The 21805-nt window shown below is 47.3% G+C and overlaps 1 protein-coding gene across 1 annotated transcript; it reads left to right on the forward strand.

Annotated features, from left to right (window-relative positions):
• The first annotated feature begins 14150 nt into the window (after nucleotides 1–14150).
• upd3 (unpaired 3) lies at nucleotides 14151–21514 on the forward strand. Its single transcript, NM_001103544.2, has 4 exons — nucleotides 14151–14523; nucleotides 16352–16801; nucleotides 16904–17101; nucleotides 20315–21514. The coding sequence occupies exons 1-4, from the start codon at nucleotides 14521–14523 to the stop codon at nucleotides 20867–20869; spliced, it is 1206 nt and encodes a 401-aa protein (NP_001097014.1). The 5' UTR covers nucleotides 14151–14520; the 3' UTR covers nucleotides 20870–21514.
• Nucleotides 21515–21805: the final 291 nt, after the last annotated feature.

The raw sequence follows: 21805 nt of genomic DNA on the forward strand, positions 1-21805 counted from the left end.
CCGCACATACAAAATGTACCGCAGCCACTTCCACGCTGTCCAACTGAGATGCCGAACAATGACGGGCGGCAGTAACACGCGAGGAACATGGGACAAACAAGACAAGAGGCCGCAAATATTTGTTAAACTTGACACCAAACAAAAGAATTTTACCGAAAGGATTTGAATGAACCGAAAAAGCGAACAATGTAAGCGCTGCGGCACCGCTGGAATGCGACAGAGCTGCGTTCGGTGGTGCGGTGGTTCAGTGGTGCGTGGATGCGAGGAAGCGAGGATGTGCGGATGCGAGGGTGGAGCGGCTGGGGACTCAACAGGATGGAACAGGACGGCGAGGCAGCAAATCAAACACAACAAATCGCCAGGCAAACAACACCGAAATCAAATTGTACAGCCAGGCAGGCCAAGTTTAAAGGCACAGTGGGGCAAGTAGTAGCGTTTCATCTGTAAGCATTAGATAGAAGTAAATAATATATGTTATTTTGACACAGGGTATTCAGCGCTTTACTCTGGGAATATGGAAAGGTGTATAAACTAGGTAAGTTACTGATACAAATATTACAATATAACACCTTTAGCTTTAATAACAAAATCTTATTGCTGATATAAATAAATTTAAAAGGATTAGTCTGCGATTAAATGTATGTTACCTTATTCACAACACTTTAGGTCTTAAGTACAATAAGTTCAGTTTGAATCCTGATTTATCCCTATGGAATGCTTGCCATTAAACTGATGATTATTCAACTACGTGACCAAGGCATTTCAACCAAATTTTCAACCACTGTGCCTGGGGAGTCGCCTCTTGGGTTTTTTGGGTCTCCGGTCCCTCCAAGTGCTGACGCGCGCCGATCCTGGGCCGCCGCGTCGCTCGAAAGGAGTTCGGATCTCTAGATGGGATGGGTTTGGGTTGGGATGGGATGGTGCCTAAACCTAACGCAGTTATCAAAAGCGTTGAATTATGGCCGCGTTTGGGCTGCCAGCTAAATGAGCAACACGTTGCTGCTGCTGGTGGCTCGTTTTCGTGGCGCTATCGCATTTGATCTCTCGTTTGCCGGTCCCTGGGATCGACAGGCCGACCCGCAGGCTCTGGTTTTTGGGTTAGGGACAAAGATAGGGATAGGGATAGGGATCGGATGGTTGGATGGCTGGCTGGCTTGCTGTGGCTGGGTAGATCCAGGGTCAGAAGAGGGAGAGGGAATCGGATTCAGCTAACAATGCCCATGATATCATTCATTTCTCATTTCGGTTTCATTCATTGAGCGCTGGCCAAGTGTCGCCGAAGGTTCAGTCTAATTTCATAATAAGAAACATCTTCAGGCACACAATAAACGAGCGCGCACTTCGTGTGTATTTCTTTCTTGTTCTCTGGTGTGTTTTTTTTTTTTTTATTTTATTTTATTTCATTTTTTTTTTATGGCCAACTGTGGCGGTGGAATGCCGCTGGAATGTCGGACGTTTCCGGTTGGCCCAGAACACAGAACTCCGAACGTAGAGCTGCAGAGGCTTAGAACCCTACGGAGGGTCAAAGTGCCATGGATGATGAGTCAGTGGATCTCTCTCAGTGTGTCTAGCAATTCGTATGGCCTCAAAGCTTAGAGACGCAACCCTTCCTAATTACTGTCTACCCGGATTCATTTCATTCATCGCGGACCTTATAGATCAAAGTTGTCCAAATATATACCCCCCAACTCCAGCGCGCCAACCCTGCCGATTTGAATAAAGGGGCTACGGAATGATGAGGCGGCGTCTGTTCACACGAGCAGGCTGACGACGGTTGATGGCCCTGGCAACCGGCAACCGGCAACTGGCAACGGATGGGAGCACAGCCACATCCACATCCCAAGTGGAGCCGACCGATCCCAGACGACTCCTCCGTGTTGCTCAATGTGTTGAAACATGAATGAATCTTGTTCACAATTTGGCAACAACACGTTTAGCACGAAACGAAGGACGACAATGGCCCAAATGCAGGGGAGCCCCTGATCCCGATCATTCGGCTATTCGGTTTCGGTTTCGTATCCATTGTGAGGCGGTCCTGTCCTCGAGTAACGTGGTGGGGTGCGAGGTTTGGCATAGGGAACCGGGACTCTGGACTCGGGACCCGGCTTTCCTGTTCGGCGGCGTCGCGAACACAAATTATTAGCAGCCCGTCTTCTTAACCAGTCACCGGTTGCCGGTTGCCGTTCGCTGGTTAGTAAAACATCATGTCGCTGTTAAGGGTACCAGGCACTGGGTCAGTATGAAGGAGCAGCACGAGGAGCTGGCAGAGCTGGATGGGCAGGAGATGGAGGGGTCGAAAAGCGGAGCAGCCTCTGTGGTCCAATTTGGAGTCGTCTTCGCTACCATTGTTGTTGCCTCTGCCGGCGGCCAAGAGTCGCAGTCCGGAGCTGGAGCTAGAAAATTATCTGCTTATCTTGTCTTGTGCTCGTTTCGATCGGCTGCTTATTCATGTTCTCGTGTCCGAGTTGGGCATCCCATACACTACCTCGACCATCGGGCATAGCCGACGGGGCAAGCGGCAGGTCTATAAGGTCTGGAGGTCAGGTGGGGCAGGTGGGGCAGGTGGGGCAGGTGGAATACCCTCCCAGTATGTATTTACCATACTGTTTGGTATGGGTATGTTTTTTTTTTTAGATTTTATATCTTACAGGGAGAGGTTTAAATTACACAGAAATATATTAATTTGAAAATATTCAAAACAAAAGTAGCTTAACTGTTTAAATAATAGTATATTTAGGAAAAAATGTTATACTTTTGTACTTAAAATTAGTTAAATTATTCCATATCAAACGAAACTATCATGTCAGTATTTCTTAAATTGAAATATTCAACCAAGGAATGTGAATACATTTAATAATAAATCTATATATCATTGATTATTTTGATAAGCTACAGCTGGAGACTTCGTGGCATAAAATATTAAATTAAGTTAGTTGAAAATTTCAGCAATTCCTTTTTATGTTTTTTATTAAACCTATCAATGTAAGCTAGCAGAAGTAACTCAAATTAAGACCACGAAGTTTGTTTTAATCCAAACTGATAATCATAGGGCGTTTGCTGGTGGCATAGAGCTGAGCAAATCTGTAGCTCAAAACCATTTAATATCATTTGCCAACAATTTAATAAAAGTTCTGCCAGGCATCAAGGTATCTCCTAGTCGAAAAAGCGCACTGCCCATCGCTTTTACTTGTTGTGTATTTAATTTATGTGCTCGACGTGACACTTGCCAAGGGCCCCTGGCATTGGCGATGGTGGTTCTTGGCTGGTATGAGTATGCATATTATAGCATATAGCATATCGGCATTGGCTGGTTAGTGTGGTAAGTGTGGTAAGTGGTAAGTGGTAAGCGGTCAGCGGTAAGTGTTGAGTGGTAAGAGCGAACGGTTTGGGGGGGACGGGCAGCCTAATATGCGACAGCCGCCGCCTGTTAACACATCGGTGAACCTCAAAATATGAAAACCGAAACCGACACCACCGCTGCCGCTGCCGCTGCCGCGGAAGAAACCGAAACCGCAGTGAAGCGAGCCCCGTCTTGGGTTCTGGGCTCAGGTTCTGGGACTCTGGAATCATGGACCCCACGCCGCTTGGCCCTGCTCCTCCTCCTGCCCCGTTTGGCTCCTTGTGCTCCTTTTGCTGAGCCCCTAACGAGGTGTCCAGGCGATGACGACGACAATAACGATGACGATGGCGATATTCGAGCCACTGCCTCTGTGGTTCGATGGTTCGGATGTTCGATGGTTCGGTGGTGCTCGGTGGTTCGCGGTGGTTCGCGGTTCTGCTGCCGAGTGAGAGTGAGACAAGCTGATCCTGGCTGACCGGCCGGCTGGCTGAGTTGGTGATTGAATTTCACACGTGGCTTAGTGTCCGCCCGCATTAAGCACGCTCCGACGAGCCGCAGACAGAGCGAGACGGCTGGAGCAGGGAGCAGGGCGCGAAAGAGAGGGCAAGTGAATTAAGAAAGAGATGCGGCTAGAGGCTGTGGGACGGAGATGCAGATAGTGCGACCGGCTGTTATGCAAATGCGACCGCCGTGGGGAGACGGAGACATCGCCATCTTGGCAGGCCGATGGCTGATCTCTCGCCATCTTGGTCGCCGTCACTGCAGCACTGCACCACCACCTCCATCAGCACCGCCACCTTCTGCTCCTGCTCCTGCTCCTCCCTTCGGAGATCCTGATCCGCTGAGCCATTGTTCTGTGGCTCCTGCGATGGCATTCCCCAGATTAGAGCGAGCGAGAGCGAAGCAGAGAGGGAGCGGGAGAGCGAGCATACCTACATACATGCCACATGCCACATCCTGGGCAATAGCCTCCGATTTTCCATTCCATTCCTCTGGCCGTCTCTGCGTATGAATGAGTTATTTCGGACCTAATCGCTCCGTTTGCATCTCGACCAACGACAAAAATGCCTTCGCCTCGTCTGCGAATCTGAATCTGTCGCCGCCGACTGTGACTGTGACTCCCCAACCTACGGATTGGATCCCCGGCCACAACTGCCAAGACTCCACCAAAAACAGAAGAAAAAAAAATAAGTAAAAGAGCAGAAAAAGATACAAGCTGGTGTCCCCAACAGCTCAGAGACCCGGCCACGTTTCGTTTCAGCCAGCCAGGCTCTTTGGGCTGTCCTCCATTTGATTGAACTGCTCAATGAAATATGCAAATTTGTTGCCGCCGCTTAATCAACTGCAAGGCCTCGGAAACTCAGCTTTTTTTTCCAGCGCTCCAGCATTCAGATTCAGATTCAGCCTGGCCCAGAGGTTTTGGCTTTGGTTTTGGTTTTGGCTTTTTGGATTTTGTGCCTCATCATCATCATCTTCGCAGTCCGACGACGATCGCCGCCTGCGTCTTCGTCTTCGTCTGATACTGGTGCTGCTGTTGCTGCTGCTGCTGCTTTTGGCCAACACATTTGTGGTCTTTTGTGGTCTTAAATATATCCTGCTGGTGGGTAAATTTTTCTCTTCTCCTTTTCCCAGCTGCGGTTATCGGATCGCGGCGAGGGTAAGTCACGACTTTGCCGCCAAGAAGCTGCACTCGCAGTCCCAAGTTCGCAGTTCGCAATCCAATCGGCAGACCCACTGGCCATCACCATCACCCACTACCCACTTCCCCACTTCAGCACTCCGCACTACCCGGCTCAAAAGAAGTCGACAGTTGCAGTTGCAATTTGGCATTTGTACCCACATACGTTGCGAGCTCATCCTCGCATTCATCGCGGGAATCGGTGCATCATCTACACTGAACGGAAAACAGTGGAATAGTTGCATTATTTATGGTGCCGATATGTCCACCAAATTGTTATTCGACTCTGGCACTTTCAACAGTTCCTGTCCAGTGCCACTCGCAAATAGCCGCAATTTTATTATCATTAAGAACCAACCATGACAAAGTGGTTCCAACACCTATTGGCTCCCACTTTTACAGATCAATTTAAAACATAGCAAAGGGGTAAGTTAACTTTATTGAATGCTCTACTGGCTTAAATATAAGTAAAGAATCTTCAGAACTCTTAAAAATAATTTATACTTATTTCAATTGATAAATGGAAAACTTGACAAGGGAGACTGAATATAGTTGTTAATATAATTATAATACTTAATTAAACTTATTTTTAAAAGCTTTGTAAGTACCACTGGATGCTTTTTTCTCAGTGCACTTCGGTAGATCCTCCGTGGAATCCGATGGCTAGTTCCTGTCTTTTACCGGGAGAGGGTATCAGGTGTTCGCTGCAATGGTCTATGGCCGACTTTGCACTGTAATTGAACTGTTCTTGCTCCGGCTAATTACGTTTAATTGGCTTTGCTAACAAGTCGGCCACAATTTGGCAACTCAATCAAGACATCAAAAAGCGGTTGAGATGCAGATGGCATATGGCAGCTGAAACTGAAACTGAAACTGAAACTAAAACTGCAAATGCAACTGCAACTGCAACAGAATATCAAACTCAAATTGAAAATGAATTTTGAAATTGAGAGTGACATGGAACAAGGCCTCGACCTAACCTTCGGATATAAAAATCGATGGATCCCGAAACTGAGTTCGACTTCAAATACCGATGCGGATTCCCTGCCACGCCCCGTGGAACTCCCCATTTCCCATGCGAATGGCAATGCGTCTATTTATGCAATGAACTACAAATGCAGATGCAGATGCGGATCACGATGTATCTGCACCATACGGGTGCAGATACAAATCTGAGTGACTGGCAGATTGCAGCTATCGATGTTGGCTTAATATTTGCGTTTGTGGCGTTAATTATACCCTGGGCCGAACTGAACTGAACCGAACTGAGCCGTTTCTCTGATTGTTTATTTGCTCCAATCGATGCGATTCGATGCGATTCGAATCGGACTTGGAGCGAAGTCGAGTGGAGTGGAGTGGAGTGGAGGATAGTGACGAGGTCTGGAGAGGAATGGAACTTGGAGCTGGCTCTGACAATTGCGCTGCTGGCCGTGTAATTCCGGTTCGTGCAACGATAATTATATTAATTTGCCATCGAATGGGCCGCCAGTGATACCCGATACGGCTGCACTTGCTGCAGTGGCAGTGGCAGTTGCAGTTGCATTTGCACCGGTCTTGGTTATCAATTTCCCACTTGGTCTGGCCAACTGTCTAACTGGCTACCTGGCTATCTGGCTATCTGGCTAGCTGACTAGCTCACTGACGGGCTGGCAGACTGGCTGACTATCTGGCTATCTGGGGATATCTCACTATCTGGCCATCGACATGGCATGGCCATTACAAAACAATTGCGTTTGAGGAAAATCAAATCAGCCGCAGTCGTGTGGCCCAAACAGCTGACATGTGTGTAATTATGCGAAATCAGGCGAGCAAGGAAATGGCCTGCAGATACTTTTATTTTACCTCTGTCAACCCGCTGGCGGAATCAAGTGCCAGGACATTCGATACACTAATGCAGGACCGCAGCGGCTTCCCATTCCCCATTCCCAATCCCATTTTCATTCCCAATGCGGCGCTGTCATAAAGACTTCAATGTGGGCATTAAAACGCGTGCAGCAGCAACAGCAGCAACAGCAGCAGTCGCAGCATCCGAAAGAGAGACAGATACGGAGCTTGAGATACAATACCTGTCCCACCCTTAACCCCCTAAGGTCCCCACCCCCGTTCTGCTTAACCCCTTCTCGACTTGTCTGTTGGCTGCGTGTAAGACAAATGAGCACTCAATTATCGTATTTCTGCTTTGGCCGCTGCTTCATTTCACTTCGCATTCGAGTATCTGTGTTTTTTTCTCTTTTTTTTTTTGTAGTCGCGCATGTGTGTGTTTGGTCAGGACTAGAAATGCGTAACTAAGTATATTAGCAACTAAAATTGGAACATCCTTGAAGTTTGTCTTACATCAGCGGATTCGGAATTGCCATTGCCCAAGGCCAGTAGTTAGAAGAGTCAGGATCAAAAGGAACCTTGTGAAGGTTACCCCCGCACATCGGGGTCACCTTTGCCGCCAGGAGCTCTCGGGTGGTCCCCGCTTATCGATCGGGGTTCAAGATGCGACGCTGGAGCCCCACTCACAGCAGAGCACTTTTTTGTCCCCTGTCCGGGTCCTCATCTCATCCCGCTGCCTCCGTGCCGCCTGTCAGTCATCCATCCACATCCAGATCCACATCCCCATCCTCCCCTGCTCCTCTCCGCTCGCCGGCTGTCCACTCGGTTCGCTCCTCTTTAAGCAGCAAAATGCGGAATTATGAATCGGCATGTTTTACATGTGCGGGAGGTCTTGTAAGACACAGACACGGATACAATGCCTCCGTTTTTCTTCGTTTATTTTTGTGTCTTATGTTTTTGCTTGCCGGTGTGCGTACCTGTCGCTCAATCCCCGGAGCCGGAGCCTTGGAACCTGTTCGCCCGACCTGACCCCTTTCCACTGCCATCGGCACCACTGCCCCGTTGGCCACCCGTCAAATCTTGAATTAAATGTTGTGAAATTGTACACTTCAAAACGAAAACAAGAGGGCGGGCAGGGGTATTGAATTGGATAGGATTGGATTGGATGGGATTGGGATTGGGATTGGTATTGGTATTGGATCGCTTCGGATCATCTCGGTTCGTTTCGTTTCGGACAAGAAAGGAACTATCATTCTACATAATTATCATCTGGTGCGGTATTTTGTCTTTTCGTGTGTTTGTGTTCCATCCCCGATCCTCGGATGTGATATGTTTTGTAGCTGCTGTTGCAGCGGCTGCAATTACAGCACTCACATTGTGTGGTCCATGTCCACCGATGCGGGGCATCTGGCCGTCCTGCTCCCTCGACTGCTGCAACTCCATTGCTGGCCGAGATTAATGGCTGCGCATTAATCAGCCCTCGGCGAGCGGGCGCCATCAACACTTGCGGTGCTTCCTTGGACTGGACTTGACTTGATTTGACTCCATCCTGTCGCAGTAACAGTGCCAGCCCAGCTCCCTGCCAAGTTCATGACCAAGCTGAGTTACCAGTTAAAGTCCCTGTCATTTGACACTTTCTGCGGTCAAGCCCAATCAACGAGCAATCCCAAACGGAGGCGCCATCGAACGACTTCCCCGCCGCACCCCCTCCCGCCACCCGTCCATCCAATCCAATCCGATCCGATCCCTCTGCGAATCCGACTCCGACATCGCATTACTTCCACGCCAGCTAGCTGCCTATGAAAAGTAATAACTGTGGGAACTGATTTGCGGTGCCGGTGCCGGTGTCGCTGCCCCCCCCCCCCTACCCCGCTACCCCTCCTCAACGCCCTTCGCTTCATTGCCGTTTTATTGGTTGAAAATAAGTTAATAACATGGATGCCGATGCCGCCGTCGCCGCTGCCGCCGCCGAAGAGGCTCCAATATCCTTTCAGCCACTGCCCCACACCGCTATTCCTCTGTTTTTGGGGCCAAGGAATAACAATAAGAATAACAATGCAACAATATTGCCAGTTTGCAGCGGAAGCCGCTGGAGCAGCTCCCCATTTTCAACAGCTAAGCCAAACAGGCAGGCAAAGTATATCATCACAGCCACCTACGGACGGGATCTGGAGGGACTGGCAACGGCACTGAGGATCCTTCGCTCCCTTTGACTTCGGGATCTGGCAATTGGCGGACGACGATGAGAGAGCAACGCCGCCACTGCCACAGCAGCAGCCACCGCCTTGGGCGATATGGGCATGGATCTGGGTATGCGGAGTTAAGCATGGGTATGGGTTAAGCATGGGCATATGGGTTAGACGCCGACACCGCCGATAATGATGAAGGTGTTGGCGATGATGATGCTGATGACGCGAATGCGCCTGAGCCAAAGCTAAAGTCAAAGTTAAGGCTCCACCTTTTGCCCCCGAGCCCCCGCCGCTCACCACGCCCCCTGGACCGCATTGTTCGCTACTTTTGGCCAGTCTTAAAGGTACATCGAATACCCTGCTACTTGGTATTCCTTATGGGTTTCATTAACAGTATGAATATGCAATATGAAATAAATACCCTTTCATAAAATAAGTTAATCTTCAATGTTATATATCAAAAATATTTATAAATATTTGGTGGTATAATCTGTTTAAATATGTTATTGTAGTTAACCACAAGCAAAGCTGACATATTCATATAAAATAAATCTTGAGGTAAAACCCATACCAAGCCATGCAGCTAATCCCCAATCTTCTAGACTCCCCATCGGTGTAGGGCATTCCGCGGGGCTGTGCGACTGGCGCCGGTTCGCGATGCGCCGCCGCTAAATGGGATCAGTTTTGGTAACGAGTTAACGAGTTGATTTCACTCCAGCGATTGCCGCCGCCGCCGCAGTCGAACCGGATTAGCAGTTGCATCCCCTCTGACCGCCGATCGTCGACCACCATCCAGCACCAGTATCCACCATCCAGTATCCAGCACTCGGCACCGGCATTCGGCACCGAGCATCCAGCATCCAGCATCCAGTATCCACCATCCACCATCCACCAGCCGCCGACCGGCTCCATCTTTGTCTGCGTCTGTGCGGTGGCCATGGCCAATGTCTACACAACAAGGTGACGGCTCATAATGACGGGCCATGGCCAAGAACGTGAGCACGGATGGGCTGGGCTGCCATGGATCGGCTGGGATCAAATCGCGCTGCGTTGAGGCGTTTGCACCTCCCATGGATGAGTGTGAGTCGCCGGTTCCCGCTTCCTTGGCCGCAGCACGGCGAGAAAACGGGGGACTGCTTTTAATAGCATAGGTTAAAACAAATTATGGATTTATATATATATATATTGTATTAAATCGTGTGTTAGGTACGATAAATTATTAAATAAATACTTTGATGAAAAGATGGGCTCACAATAATAAATATATTTAGTTAAATATTATAAGTTACTAGCTATTTGAAAGGCTATAAATTCATATTATATTATTCATAAGTAAATGTTGTGTAGCGCGCCATTTCTCGCAGTGCACTGTGCCTTTGATGGTCGCTCCATATGCATCCATCTTCCATATCTCCGCCACCCTCCCCTCGGCCAATGCTCCTGGTGGTGGTGTGGCTGCTGCTGCTGCTGTGGCTCCGTTTTTGGGGCTTTGTCGAGGGGCGTTACCCGGTGATCATCACGCATTTGCGCCCCCCCTCTGCCACTCCGCCCCCTGTGCCCGCTTGGCCAACCGCCCGCCCCCCCTGGGAAGCCTCTGCCCCCGCCGGGTCTGCCTTAATGGGTGTTATTTTGTTTTGCCGTAAATATTTTTGCAATGGGCGCTAATTAAGTTTGGCTCTTTTTGGGCTCTTTTGACTGCATCCTTCGCACTTTGTTATGTGTGAAACTTTTAAATTTCGTTGGGTCGGCAAAGATGAAAACCGCCGTGTGGTATCCCCCCAAATTGGCGGGCATTAAAGGCCCCGCGATGCCCCTGGCCCCCCTTTGCCCAGCCCCATCTCTGCGCAGGAAGTATCAATACGGCCAGCTATTAATCTGCAATTGCAAATTGCTCATACGCCACGTGGTGCTCGTGTAGCGACTATCAATGAACTATTGTAGTTAGTGAACGAGTGCGCGTAGAACGATGAGTAAAACAAGAGGAAAATCAAGCAAAAAGCCAAGAGCCATCGCCCCTGCGACACTGCAACCAATTTCATTAGCCGTAAAATATTTGGCATTGTTTTCTGGCCCCGCGATTTCGCTGCTTTTATGACTCACTTTCACCGCTGCTTCGCTCTCCTGACTCTCTGACTTTGCAGCCTTTAGTTGCTGTTTCAAATCGATTGGACAATAAATTAGCATTATGCGGTTACAGCCAACTCAAATTCCTCGCGATGAGCTGGCATCTGGCAGCATCTCGCCGACGGTCGCGGGTTCAAAGTTCTCTGCGGCTGTCTTATCACCGCCTAGTCAAGAAATTTCTAAAGATTGCAATCGCGATAGACATTATATCATTATTGGGGAATTTTCACATGGCCGAAAAACGAAATGATTTCTATGCTCACTCATTTCGAGTGCGATTTGATAAAATGGCTAACACTTGACGCGGCGCACTATAAAACACAATTTATAGCTGATCTTATCAGAAGAACTCGCCGGAAGTTCGTGTATGTAGGTCAGTGGAATCTTCTATGACTATACAACAGCATGTTGCACGAAAGAAAAACTCCGGGTAATTCAGTTAATGCCCATGAAGATATTTAATATAATTCATATTAATTATATAAAGTATTGATAGAAACTTATGAATATCTTGGAAATTTTCCCAAGGCTTTTGTACCTGGGATTCTACGAAAATCTAGTGTATAGTTGTGCTTCACCGAATCAAATGATAGAATGCTACCCAATTGAATGTGCTGAAAATTTCAAGATTACTTTTCCACCAAATTAAATCGTTCTCGAAGCACATTAGCATACCCATTGCGCTCAATCGCGAAATACACCTAATGAGCCACTTAGAATGTAGCATTTCGATCGCTTTCCAGTGTAATTAATTAGTTCCACATGTAAAACGAGAAAGTTCTTCCCCTCGAAAATTGCAAGTTAGCTTATGTACGTGTCTACGTACTATGCACACTGCCAGTCAAGCCAAAGTTCATTCAAGTTTTTCCCCTTCGAAGTGAAAAAAAAAAAAAATAATAATTTTCCACCCCAACCGCAAATTGTTTCCACTACATCCCAATCAATTTCCATTTCCATTCATACAGTCTCGAGAGTTTCCCCATGTGCCGCACGCGTGTCTCACATGATTGCGGCAAAAGACGTCAAAAATATTACTCATACGCCACCGCCGCTGGCACCCCAGTCATCGTCATCGATTGTCATGCATTAGCCATTAGGGTTTTACACTAACGCCACCGAATGGCAGGCACAGACAATCATTGGATTGCGATAATATACATACATATAATATATATAGATACCGCAAACACGGCCAATTTTGGTCAATTCGCAGCGAGTCGAATCAAATTGAATCGAATTCGAAATATCCGCCAATTGGACAGATCAACACGATAAGCCGAAATCAAAAGCAGCAGTTACCCGATCCGTACCAGTGTGCCTCGTACAATGGTTTAAAAATAGCTCGGCCAAATCATGACACCGATCACCATCCGTAAGTTTGGCCGCCAGCGGTGGGCGTTGGGCGGCCGACGGCGAGTGGGAGTGGCAGTGGCAGTGAGCGGTACACGGTACATGGTACGCGGCAAAGCGTGAACCGTAAACGGTAAACGACAAAACGGAGACGTCGCCACTTTGGCCATGAGTAACGATGAGTGCTCAATTACTTTTCGATTGATCATGGTTTTGGCGCGCGGTGAAATTTAGACCGCCACCCCGCAGTTGCGCCTACCCCCTCTCGGCATCCGCATTCTGTCGACCGGTGGAGCGTAGTCGGCAATCATGAATGAATCGCCGTGTCTGCGAGCGTGAGAGCCCGGCTCGCGGTTGAACAAATCGTGTCGTCATTGACGGCTGTCGGCGGCCGACGGAGCGTATGAGTAATATTCTTGTGAAATTGAACGGAAATAACTGAAATTCATGCCAACCCCCATAAATTGCCGACTATTTGCGGGGGTTACTTCGGAACGGAACAAAACGGAACGGAATGGATCGTTTCGCTTCGGATCGGAAACGATCGTCTCGGAATCGAAATCGGAGAACGGGAGATCCGGAGAAACGGTGAATCGGAAGTGTGTGCCGAGTGAAAGTCATTCGATAAGAGCCAAGTAGCCGCTCATTTCGTTCCCCAGAGACCGGCAAATAGGCAAATTACACATGTTTTGTTTATCTGCGAGCGGGAGAGACAGTGAATAGCTCTCCCAGCGACCTTATCTGGTGGAGATCGGCCCAGTCGACGAATCGATCAATCACTCCACTCCAGTGCGCCGATTATGTGTCATCCCCCAAAGGGGAGCGCTGGAGAGCTGTGAGTATTTCTCATCGTGTTGAAATCTAGCTGGCCTAATCATTCACTAAACGTTTGTATTTTTCACGCCCATTACGACTGGGTAATATTGGTAATAAATCTATTATGTTCGGAATGGCCGTAATATAGAATATTTATGACATTTGTTACTAGTTCACTAACCAAATATTGGTCTCAATCGAATAGCTATTGGATGATTGTACTTGTTGTTGCCTAGTTTAGATGTTATCTCTCATATTTAGTATTATTAAAGTTAACTAAAGTTAGTTAAAGTTATACTTTTCTTCTGCTTTTTTCCATGCTTTCTTCAGCGTATCTTATTGCTCCTAGTTGCTAGTACCCTGGGTACAGGGTAACCCATTGTCCACACCCAGCCGCTATGAGTCGTTTTTGTTTTTTTTTATCGCTCAGCTGTGCTTTTTTATGGCTTTCTCGCGTTGTTTTTGGCACTCGGCGAATGTTTTGAGCGCTTTTCTTGCGATTGCACACTCATGACAGCCGAGAGAGCCTCTCCCTGTCTCTCTTCCGCTTCTTTGGCGATTCGAGCGGAGCGAACATGACCGGCGGACTGGGCGTCCGCCTCCTCATTAGTATGCTCATAGTAACTGAGGAGTTCAGTCAGTCTCCGCCGGCCACAAAAACAAAAAACTAAATATATATACACACATAACCACTGCACGCGAAAAGGCGAAAAAAAAGTGAAGAAACGCTACTGCAAAAATTGTACAAAAAAACAACGCAAAGACGGCGAGAAAGCCACTCCAATCCACTCCACAACACTCCACTCCACGCTCTCCAGCGGCAAGAAATCGACAGCGCTGTTGACTTCGACTTCGATCGAATCGGAATCAAATCATAGCAGACAGTCGAAGGCAGCGCGTCGACACTTAACGCGATAGTTCGTCCAGCCGCGATATAAAGATACAAAGATACGCAGCCAAATTCAACAAATTCAACAAATTCGACAAAGTCGCCTGATTCGCCTGATTCGCCAAATTCGCCAAATCGCGATCGCTTTTATTATTGGTTAGTTTTTTTTTTCGTTTTTTTCCCCGTTGCATTCTGGAAGCTTCTTTCCGGCAAATACACACAAAGAAAAGACTAACAGCGTTACAAAAGCAAAGTGCGTGTCAATCAAGTACGAATTTTTGTGCGGAATTCCCAGCCAACGATTTTTATGTAAATGGTAAGTACAAGTAACTACCGCAGGCGCGTATTTTTTCGGGGATTTTATATTTGCCTTTTCTGCTGCCGATAAGAGAATTCACCTGTGCGTGCTCGGTTTGTTGATAGGTACAGGTGTCTTTCGCTCGATACTTCTGAACCCGCAGAGTTCTTGCCAAGAGCTGCAATGGTCAGGTGAGGTGTCACGTACCCCACACATGATGAAATTGGCCCCAAGGAGGAGGTGTGATGGGTTTAGGGATTGGAGATGGGGATAGGGCTCACAACCGAAAGGGACCATCATCTCCAGCCTCTCATGGGGGAAACTCATTCGTGAATCACTGACACTGTTTGGTGATAGGCATTGAAAACAAGTTATAAATTCATGATGCACAATATGTTAAGTTCATTTTTCCACATGTGAATCATAGCATTTTAAAGTTATTACAATTATGAAAAACCCAAAGTTATTTGAAAACCTATGGACGTTATTTTCGGATGAGTATGACTAATCGTACAGGGGCGACTTGCATTTATTTGCTATTACTATTCTAACTTATTGGGAACTTATTGTTCCATTCAACCACACAACTTATGCAACTAACTTAATAGTTATTGCAACTGTAAAAAAAAACCCTTTTGACGAAAAATGGCCAAAAAAAGAGCGAAACATGTGAAATTAATTTACACGTTTCGTGCCGCGGGGGTGGTGGTGCCAGTGGTGCTGGTGGTGCTGGTGGTGCTGGTGGTGCTGGTGGTGCTGGTGGTGCTGGTGTTGCTGGTGTTTGGCAGGAATTGAAGATTGGATGCGTCAGCGGTTGTCACTACAAGCGTTAGCGATTCGGCACAGACAGGAGGACAAGGTCCGGGCAAAGGGACCGCGATAAAGAGCCGGAGAGCGAAAACGCACGGCAAGAGAGAGTGAATTTCACAAAAGTTTGCAAGACCAATGTTTCGTTGACCATGCTGCTCGATGTGTAGGAGGCGTGTGGAGCGATTGGAGCCTACCCCACCAGACAATATGAGATAGCACCGCCACCGCCAGTGCGGTGGCACCACTATCACCACTACCTTTGCAAGTCGACCTCCACCCGACACACGATGATTCATGATAATTTGGCTAAATAAAGAAATTTATTTTTAATTTGAAATAATTATTTCAGCCAGATAAAGACGGCACTAGCAATGGCCGTAGCTGTAGCTAAAGCGCAAACGATAATAATAACAAATCGCGCATGCTTCGGGCCCCCCAAACAATTGCGATTATATTTATATGTGTGCGTATGGGTTTGCGCATAAGTGCGTCCAGCGGGAATCCCCAAGCAGCCAACAATCATCATAATTCGCCCACTCAGGCACTAACACACACAAAATAACACAAAACAATCGCACCACAATCACACATCCGTACCATCACGTGCGCGAATTTTGGTTTATATTTGGCAAAAGTTGGCCAAGATAATATATAACCAGTCGGTTCAGTTCAGTTGTCCGCGCAGCGTCCGTTAGTCTTGACTTATGGTAATTGGTCCCTCGGCAGGGGGAATACATTTGGCCAACCGAACCCTCTTTTCGGCCAAAGTTTGAGTATGTAAATAACTGAAAATCGAACATACGTATTTGATTTTTTTTTTTTTTTTTTTTTTTTGGTAACTAATAATAGTATAACCTGTTGCTAGACTTTTCTCATGCTAAACACCGACGACGTCTGACGAAGATGTGACGTCAAGAAGTCGTAGTGAAACTCGAGCCATTATGGGTGGGAAAAAAATGAAACTGTGTTATCTTGAGGGCTTTGCGTGTTTGTATAAATTTTGTTTAGCTTATTTCGGAACTTTTTCCATCCACAGACGACAGCTGACCGCCCGCTCGACGTCAGCAGGAGCAGCGGAAGCGGTAGCCGGAGCGGTAACAAAACGGCCAGAACCAGGAATCCAGTGGAACCGCAGCCGCAACCGCCGTTCGTGGATCGACGACGACGCCTGAACAGGAACTGGTCACTGATCTTACTCGCCTTGGCCATGTCCCAGTTTGCCCTCTCCGGCGGCGGTTGTGGCGTCTCAGCGGCGCCCAGTCACCTGGCCACCCCGCCCACTGACAGCCCCTCCAGTCCCATCAATCCCACCAATCCCCTGAAGCACCTACAGAAGCGTTCCAGAGCGGCCAACTTCCGGCTGACCTTCCAGCAGAAATTGAATGCCAGCAGTACGCATCTGGACTGGGAGAACACCTGCAATCTGAAGCCCACGGGTCTGAACGAAACGCACAGCAAGGCGAAACGCTGCAAGAAACGCCAAAGGGTAAGTTTCAAGCGAAAGTTGGCTCTTAGCTGATAAATAAATTGGCACAACTAATTCACACACTATTATCTATATGTATATATGTATTTGTATCTATTTCAGATCCTGCAGAATCTACAGAACCAAACGGGCCGCGAGCTGCGGGGCATCCAGGCCGAGGACAAGGCCAGGATCACCACCAATGCGGACAAGCTGGCCACAGTGAGCACCAAGACTCTGGACATTGTCGAGAAGAACAAGTGGCGATTCTATAAGGGAAACTACAGATTCCTGCCCCGTCTGAATCTCACTAGCAAACAGGTGAGTGTCGTCCATATGCCATAAGCATAATATATGTATGCATATATCGTCATGTGAAGAACTACTGGATCATTTACAAACATCAAACACTCGCGGGGGGTTCTTCTGTTGCCAGGGAGCTTGAGGTGATAAAAAAGAGGGTCACGTGAGGCGTTCGCCCCGTTCACCTGCGTAGGTGCAAACAGGCCGTCACAAGCTAATGGCGAGTGGAGCGGTCATATGAGTCCGAATCCGAGGGAATCGTGCCGCCAGCCGCGAGAGTTGTTGCCATAGTTTGTTTGCGTGATTAAGGGAATTTATCAATCTATATAGAGGGGTATGAAGGAAACTAAGGAAATAAAGATTGAGATATGTATATAGTTCATATGTGCTAGCTTGATGATGGAGTTGTTTTGACAACACTTCCAACAGCAACTTGCATTGAGCACTTAAGTGCCGCCAACTTTTCGATCGCACCTCGTTCGTTTTGTCAGCATTAGCCGGCATTTCGGGACGCCCCATTAACCGTCGATTTGCATTGGTAGCAAACAACAACAGCACGAGGGAAAACATTAGCAATCGATGCCATAACCACATTAAGATTAAGAGCAAATTGACGGCGCGCGCGCTTTTTTTTTCGATTATTGTTTATATAGATCCATCGCGATCCCCCCCAAACCGGCCTTGATCCAGCGATCACGTTTTATGGCCAATCCGTAGATTGGATCGATCCGAATTGAGGCTGAAGCTGAAGCTGAAGCTGTATCTGAATCTGAAAACGAAGTTCAATCCGAATCTCAATTCGTATCTGAAGTGGATAATTTGTTGAATAAACAAAATAAAATCAAGCGGCACATTTTATTTACACTTTTGACAAGTAAACAACAACAAACAGAAGCTAATCAAATTTCGAATTGGATTCGCCACGGACATCTGAATTATGGCGAGAGGAAAATTATGGAGCTTTTCAATTTCGAGACCCTCGAGTTGCGGACAGTTTGATGTTAATAGAGTGGAACCGTTTAGTAATGCCAAATTGTCGGGGTCTGGGAATTCGGAAATATTTTCGCACTGACACGGTGAAATGAGCAAGACCAGTTGAGGAAAAACCCGGAGTGACCGATAGGCCAGTGAATAATGGAAGTAATGGAAGTAATATAGAATGTGGGCTCCGGAATGTGGATGGCGGTACTTGCGAAATGATTGCCACGGAGTACCAGTCGATACGTGACCAAGTATGACAAACGCCGTGCACTAGAAAGGGTCTAGTCCACATTTCAATGAGGTGGATGTCGCTTCGTGAATCGGTCGAGATCGGCTTGGTTGCCCCAACGTGCTAATTCCTTGGTGTCCGGGAAAGTTTCGTATAGGACAGTAATATCTGCAGATAACCAGATGAGTGTAGTTCACTTGGCGTGGCCATAAACAGATACTTTTATGAGATCGCAGGTGCGGCGAAAAATCTCAAGTGTGGTCAAGATCCGCGAAAACCGCCGACTCACTTCGAGTCAGCCAAAAGTCGCGTTCAGAGTGCAAGTGGAGTCTCAAAGGTCGCCACCCCCTGGGAATTTGGTTTTTATTTTTTTTTTTAATTACCCGTTCTGCTAAACTTAGCCAGTCCCATCATAGTTGCCATTCCATTTCATCCATTCATTCACTTAGCCAGCGATTCCACTCAATCGTCTATTCAGGGCGATGAGCAAAGTTTGGCTTTCGCTGAAATTTCTCAATTGTCGTCATAGTCTGGGAAAAGTACCTGGGCCTCGCGGATCACACTGTGAGAAAATGAGGGTAACAATTGACTGCCTTCGCTGCTTATAAGTACTCTTTCGTGTTGAGTTTTTCAGTAGATACCTTTGATCACACACTACTCGATTCGACCAGTCGATCCACCTTTTCTCACTCTGCACCAAGCTCGGGAACTTGCCGCTCGGGATGTGTGTCAATATTTGGCCAATATCGGCTACGTCAATGCCAATTGTGCCAACTAATTGTTGACATCCCCGGAACAGAGTGAAACGGAACCCCCAGATCGGAACCCGATCCGACGACGAGGTGGCAAACGGGACTGATAGAAGAACTCTATATTTAGATGGATCGTTTCGATACCGAGAATCGACGGCCTTTTGACGTCATGCATTCGCTCATACCCACCCAAAAAAAAAAAGGAAAACAACGAATTCGCTGATACCGCAGCGGATCGGTTCGGAAGAAGAAATGACCTTAACGATAATATGTTTGAGTAGTTCACAACGCTCGTTTATTGCAAATGACACACACACGCCGTTTGTGGTCGTTGATCGGGGGGATACGGGGCGCGGAGCGTATACGCGATATGTGATTCATATGAAACAGAGCCGTGGATTCCCCCGAAACTCCAGCGAGAGCGAGCGGGAGCGGGAGCGGGAGCGGGAAAGGGTGAGCGGCGGCATGCGGCGAGCGCGACATGAATGAAACGAAGAGCCAACGTCGACGTCACGAGCGGCCAGCCGAAGCGTAGCCGAGAACTCAAAAAACAGTTACGAGAGAGCGGCGCGAGCGTTCGGCTTGATTTTCACTTTCAGCCGCCGGCCAGATAAGTTTCTGGTCGTTGGGATGAGGGGAGTGTGTGTGCGATGGGAGGGGGGGGGGGGGGGGGTCCGCAAAGGGGCTGGTGGGCTCAGTTCACTCAACCCAAAAAATTCGAACTATAGGATCGACTATATACACCATATGCGATATGGATATCGCAATTTCCGCCAAGGTTTCGCCGTTTCTAATACTTTAATTTTACAATTGGGGATTTTTATTGCAAGCGAGTGCAGAAAAAGGTTTATTCAATAAAGATAACCCCGACCTTCATTCATGGCGATACAAGTAATTAAGGCGTTAAATACTTAAAAATATCATACTTTGCCATATAATTGTTTTATTTTCAATTCTATGCTGATATAATCAAGGATTATGGAGTTGATCTCCAATATGGGTTGGGGTAACTATGATGATTAAGTTGGGAATATATAAGTTTACAAGTTCATGGACAGTTAATGATATAAATAGAGCACTTAATTTAATCTAAAAACTAGTATATATAAAATGGGTGTACAAATATGAATCCATAGATTCTTATCAACAGAGAACCTCTCATTGCAGATCAAAGTTATCAATTAGTCATGTTCCCATTCATAGTATTCATATTTCTTGACAAATCAATTTAACTAACCCGCTTCCAATCTTTTTCCTTGCCCATTCCAGTTGAACCTTCGCCACGCCCATCGCGACCTGCAGATTTACGTGGGCGCCTTCACGTACATGCGCAACATCAAGTTGCACTGGGACCTGGCCAACCTGCAGGCGAAGAGCGTGCTCTCCGACGAGCTGGGAAGGATGCGGAAGTCCGCCCGCGAGGTGCTCTGCAGCGTGGAGGAGGCCATCAACCTGACCAACCTGCTGTACACACCCAACAGGCAGCGGGCGCCACAGCCGAGGGGCCAGAAGAAGCGGCGCCAGGCCCAACCGGTGGTCACCTACAAGATACTGCCGCGCAAGCTGATGGAGAAGCGTCTGCAGCAGTTCAACTCGACGTTGGTGCCACTCGTGGAGCTGCACCAGCAGGCGACCTTGGCCGCACGCGGGGAGGATGTACCACCACCGCCCGACGACCTGATGGTCCTGGAGCAGCACGCCCTCTTCACCAAACTGAAGTTTGTGCAGTATCTCAAGAGTATCCGCAAGATACTCGCGAACCAGCGTAAGAGTCTGTGCAAGGCGACCACCCACGTGCCAAAGGCGATCCAGAAGAAACTCTAGACGAGAGCAGAGAGCAGAGAGTAGAAAGTAGAAAGTAGCTATAGCCAAGAGCTCAGAACCGGCGAAACCTCCATTCCACACAACGAGGCTCATTCCATGAAGACATCCTTAATTTATTAAACATCCAATATTTATTACTCACGCCACGCCACACCAGTCACGACAAATCACGAGGAATCCCCGACAATCACAAGGCTATGAAAAACCGAATAAGTAATGTGAACAATCCACCACAGACGTGAATTTGAGATACCCAGTTTTCTCGATATTCTAACACGATAGTAATGTTTTCTCCGACTAAATTTATTATTATTATTTTTTTTTTTTTTTTTTGATAGCTTTAAGTCCCATTGTATTATTTATTATTGCAACTCGCCAACAATCTGCCGCACATTCCGCTAGATACTAAGTATACTAGATATACTTTGCCTTGTATTACGATGCTGTGATAGTAGATGATTAAAGTAAACACAACGCTCCGCGACGGCCACAAGCTATATATCTCCCCCGACTATATTTACACACTGATATATGTATGTACGATTTACACCTCTATGTAACTTAGCTTTGATTAGGAATTAACATTTTAGACATCAAATACAAACACAAATATACAAATATACAAATACAAACCATTGAAAGTACAAATGCATCGAGAGTTTATCTGCGGATTGGGTGGTCCTCTCCTGGCGCCATATCAATTACACTCATGTGTGGGGGTATAGTATATACGAGATATATTCCCACCGAAATTGCGCATACGCACCGTGCTGGATGAGATGTAAGAGAGACATAAAAGTGTCCAAACAATTCCCCTTTACGATCGTCGCCGTGGCTTTAATTGCAGCAGAATTACGCGGCATTTATAGACTTGTTCAAATATTTTATGAGCCATATAATAATTCTCTCCCCTGGGTTTTGGGTTTGGGTTTTTGG

The sequence above is a fragment of the Drosophila melanogaster genome, chromosome X, assembly GCF_000001215.4.
Source record: "Drosophila melanogaster chromosome X".
Taxonomy (NCBI): domain Eukaryota; kingdom Metazoa; phylum Arthropoda; class Insecta; order Diptera; family Drosophilidae; genus Drosophila; species Drosophila melanogaster.

Bases quoted from the DNA above. Each gene is read 5' to 3' on its own strand.
- upd3 (NM_001103544.2), top strand. The intron at 16,802-16,903 runs GTAAGTTTCAAG...TATCTATTTCAG, and splicing joins GCTGCAAGAAACGCCAAAGG to ATCCTGCAGAATCTACAGAA. The intron at 17,102-20,314 runs GTGAGTGTCGTC...TGCCCATTCCAG, and splicing joins TGAATCTCACTAGCAAACAG to TTGAACCTTCGCCACGCCCA.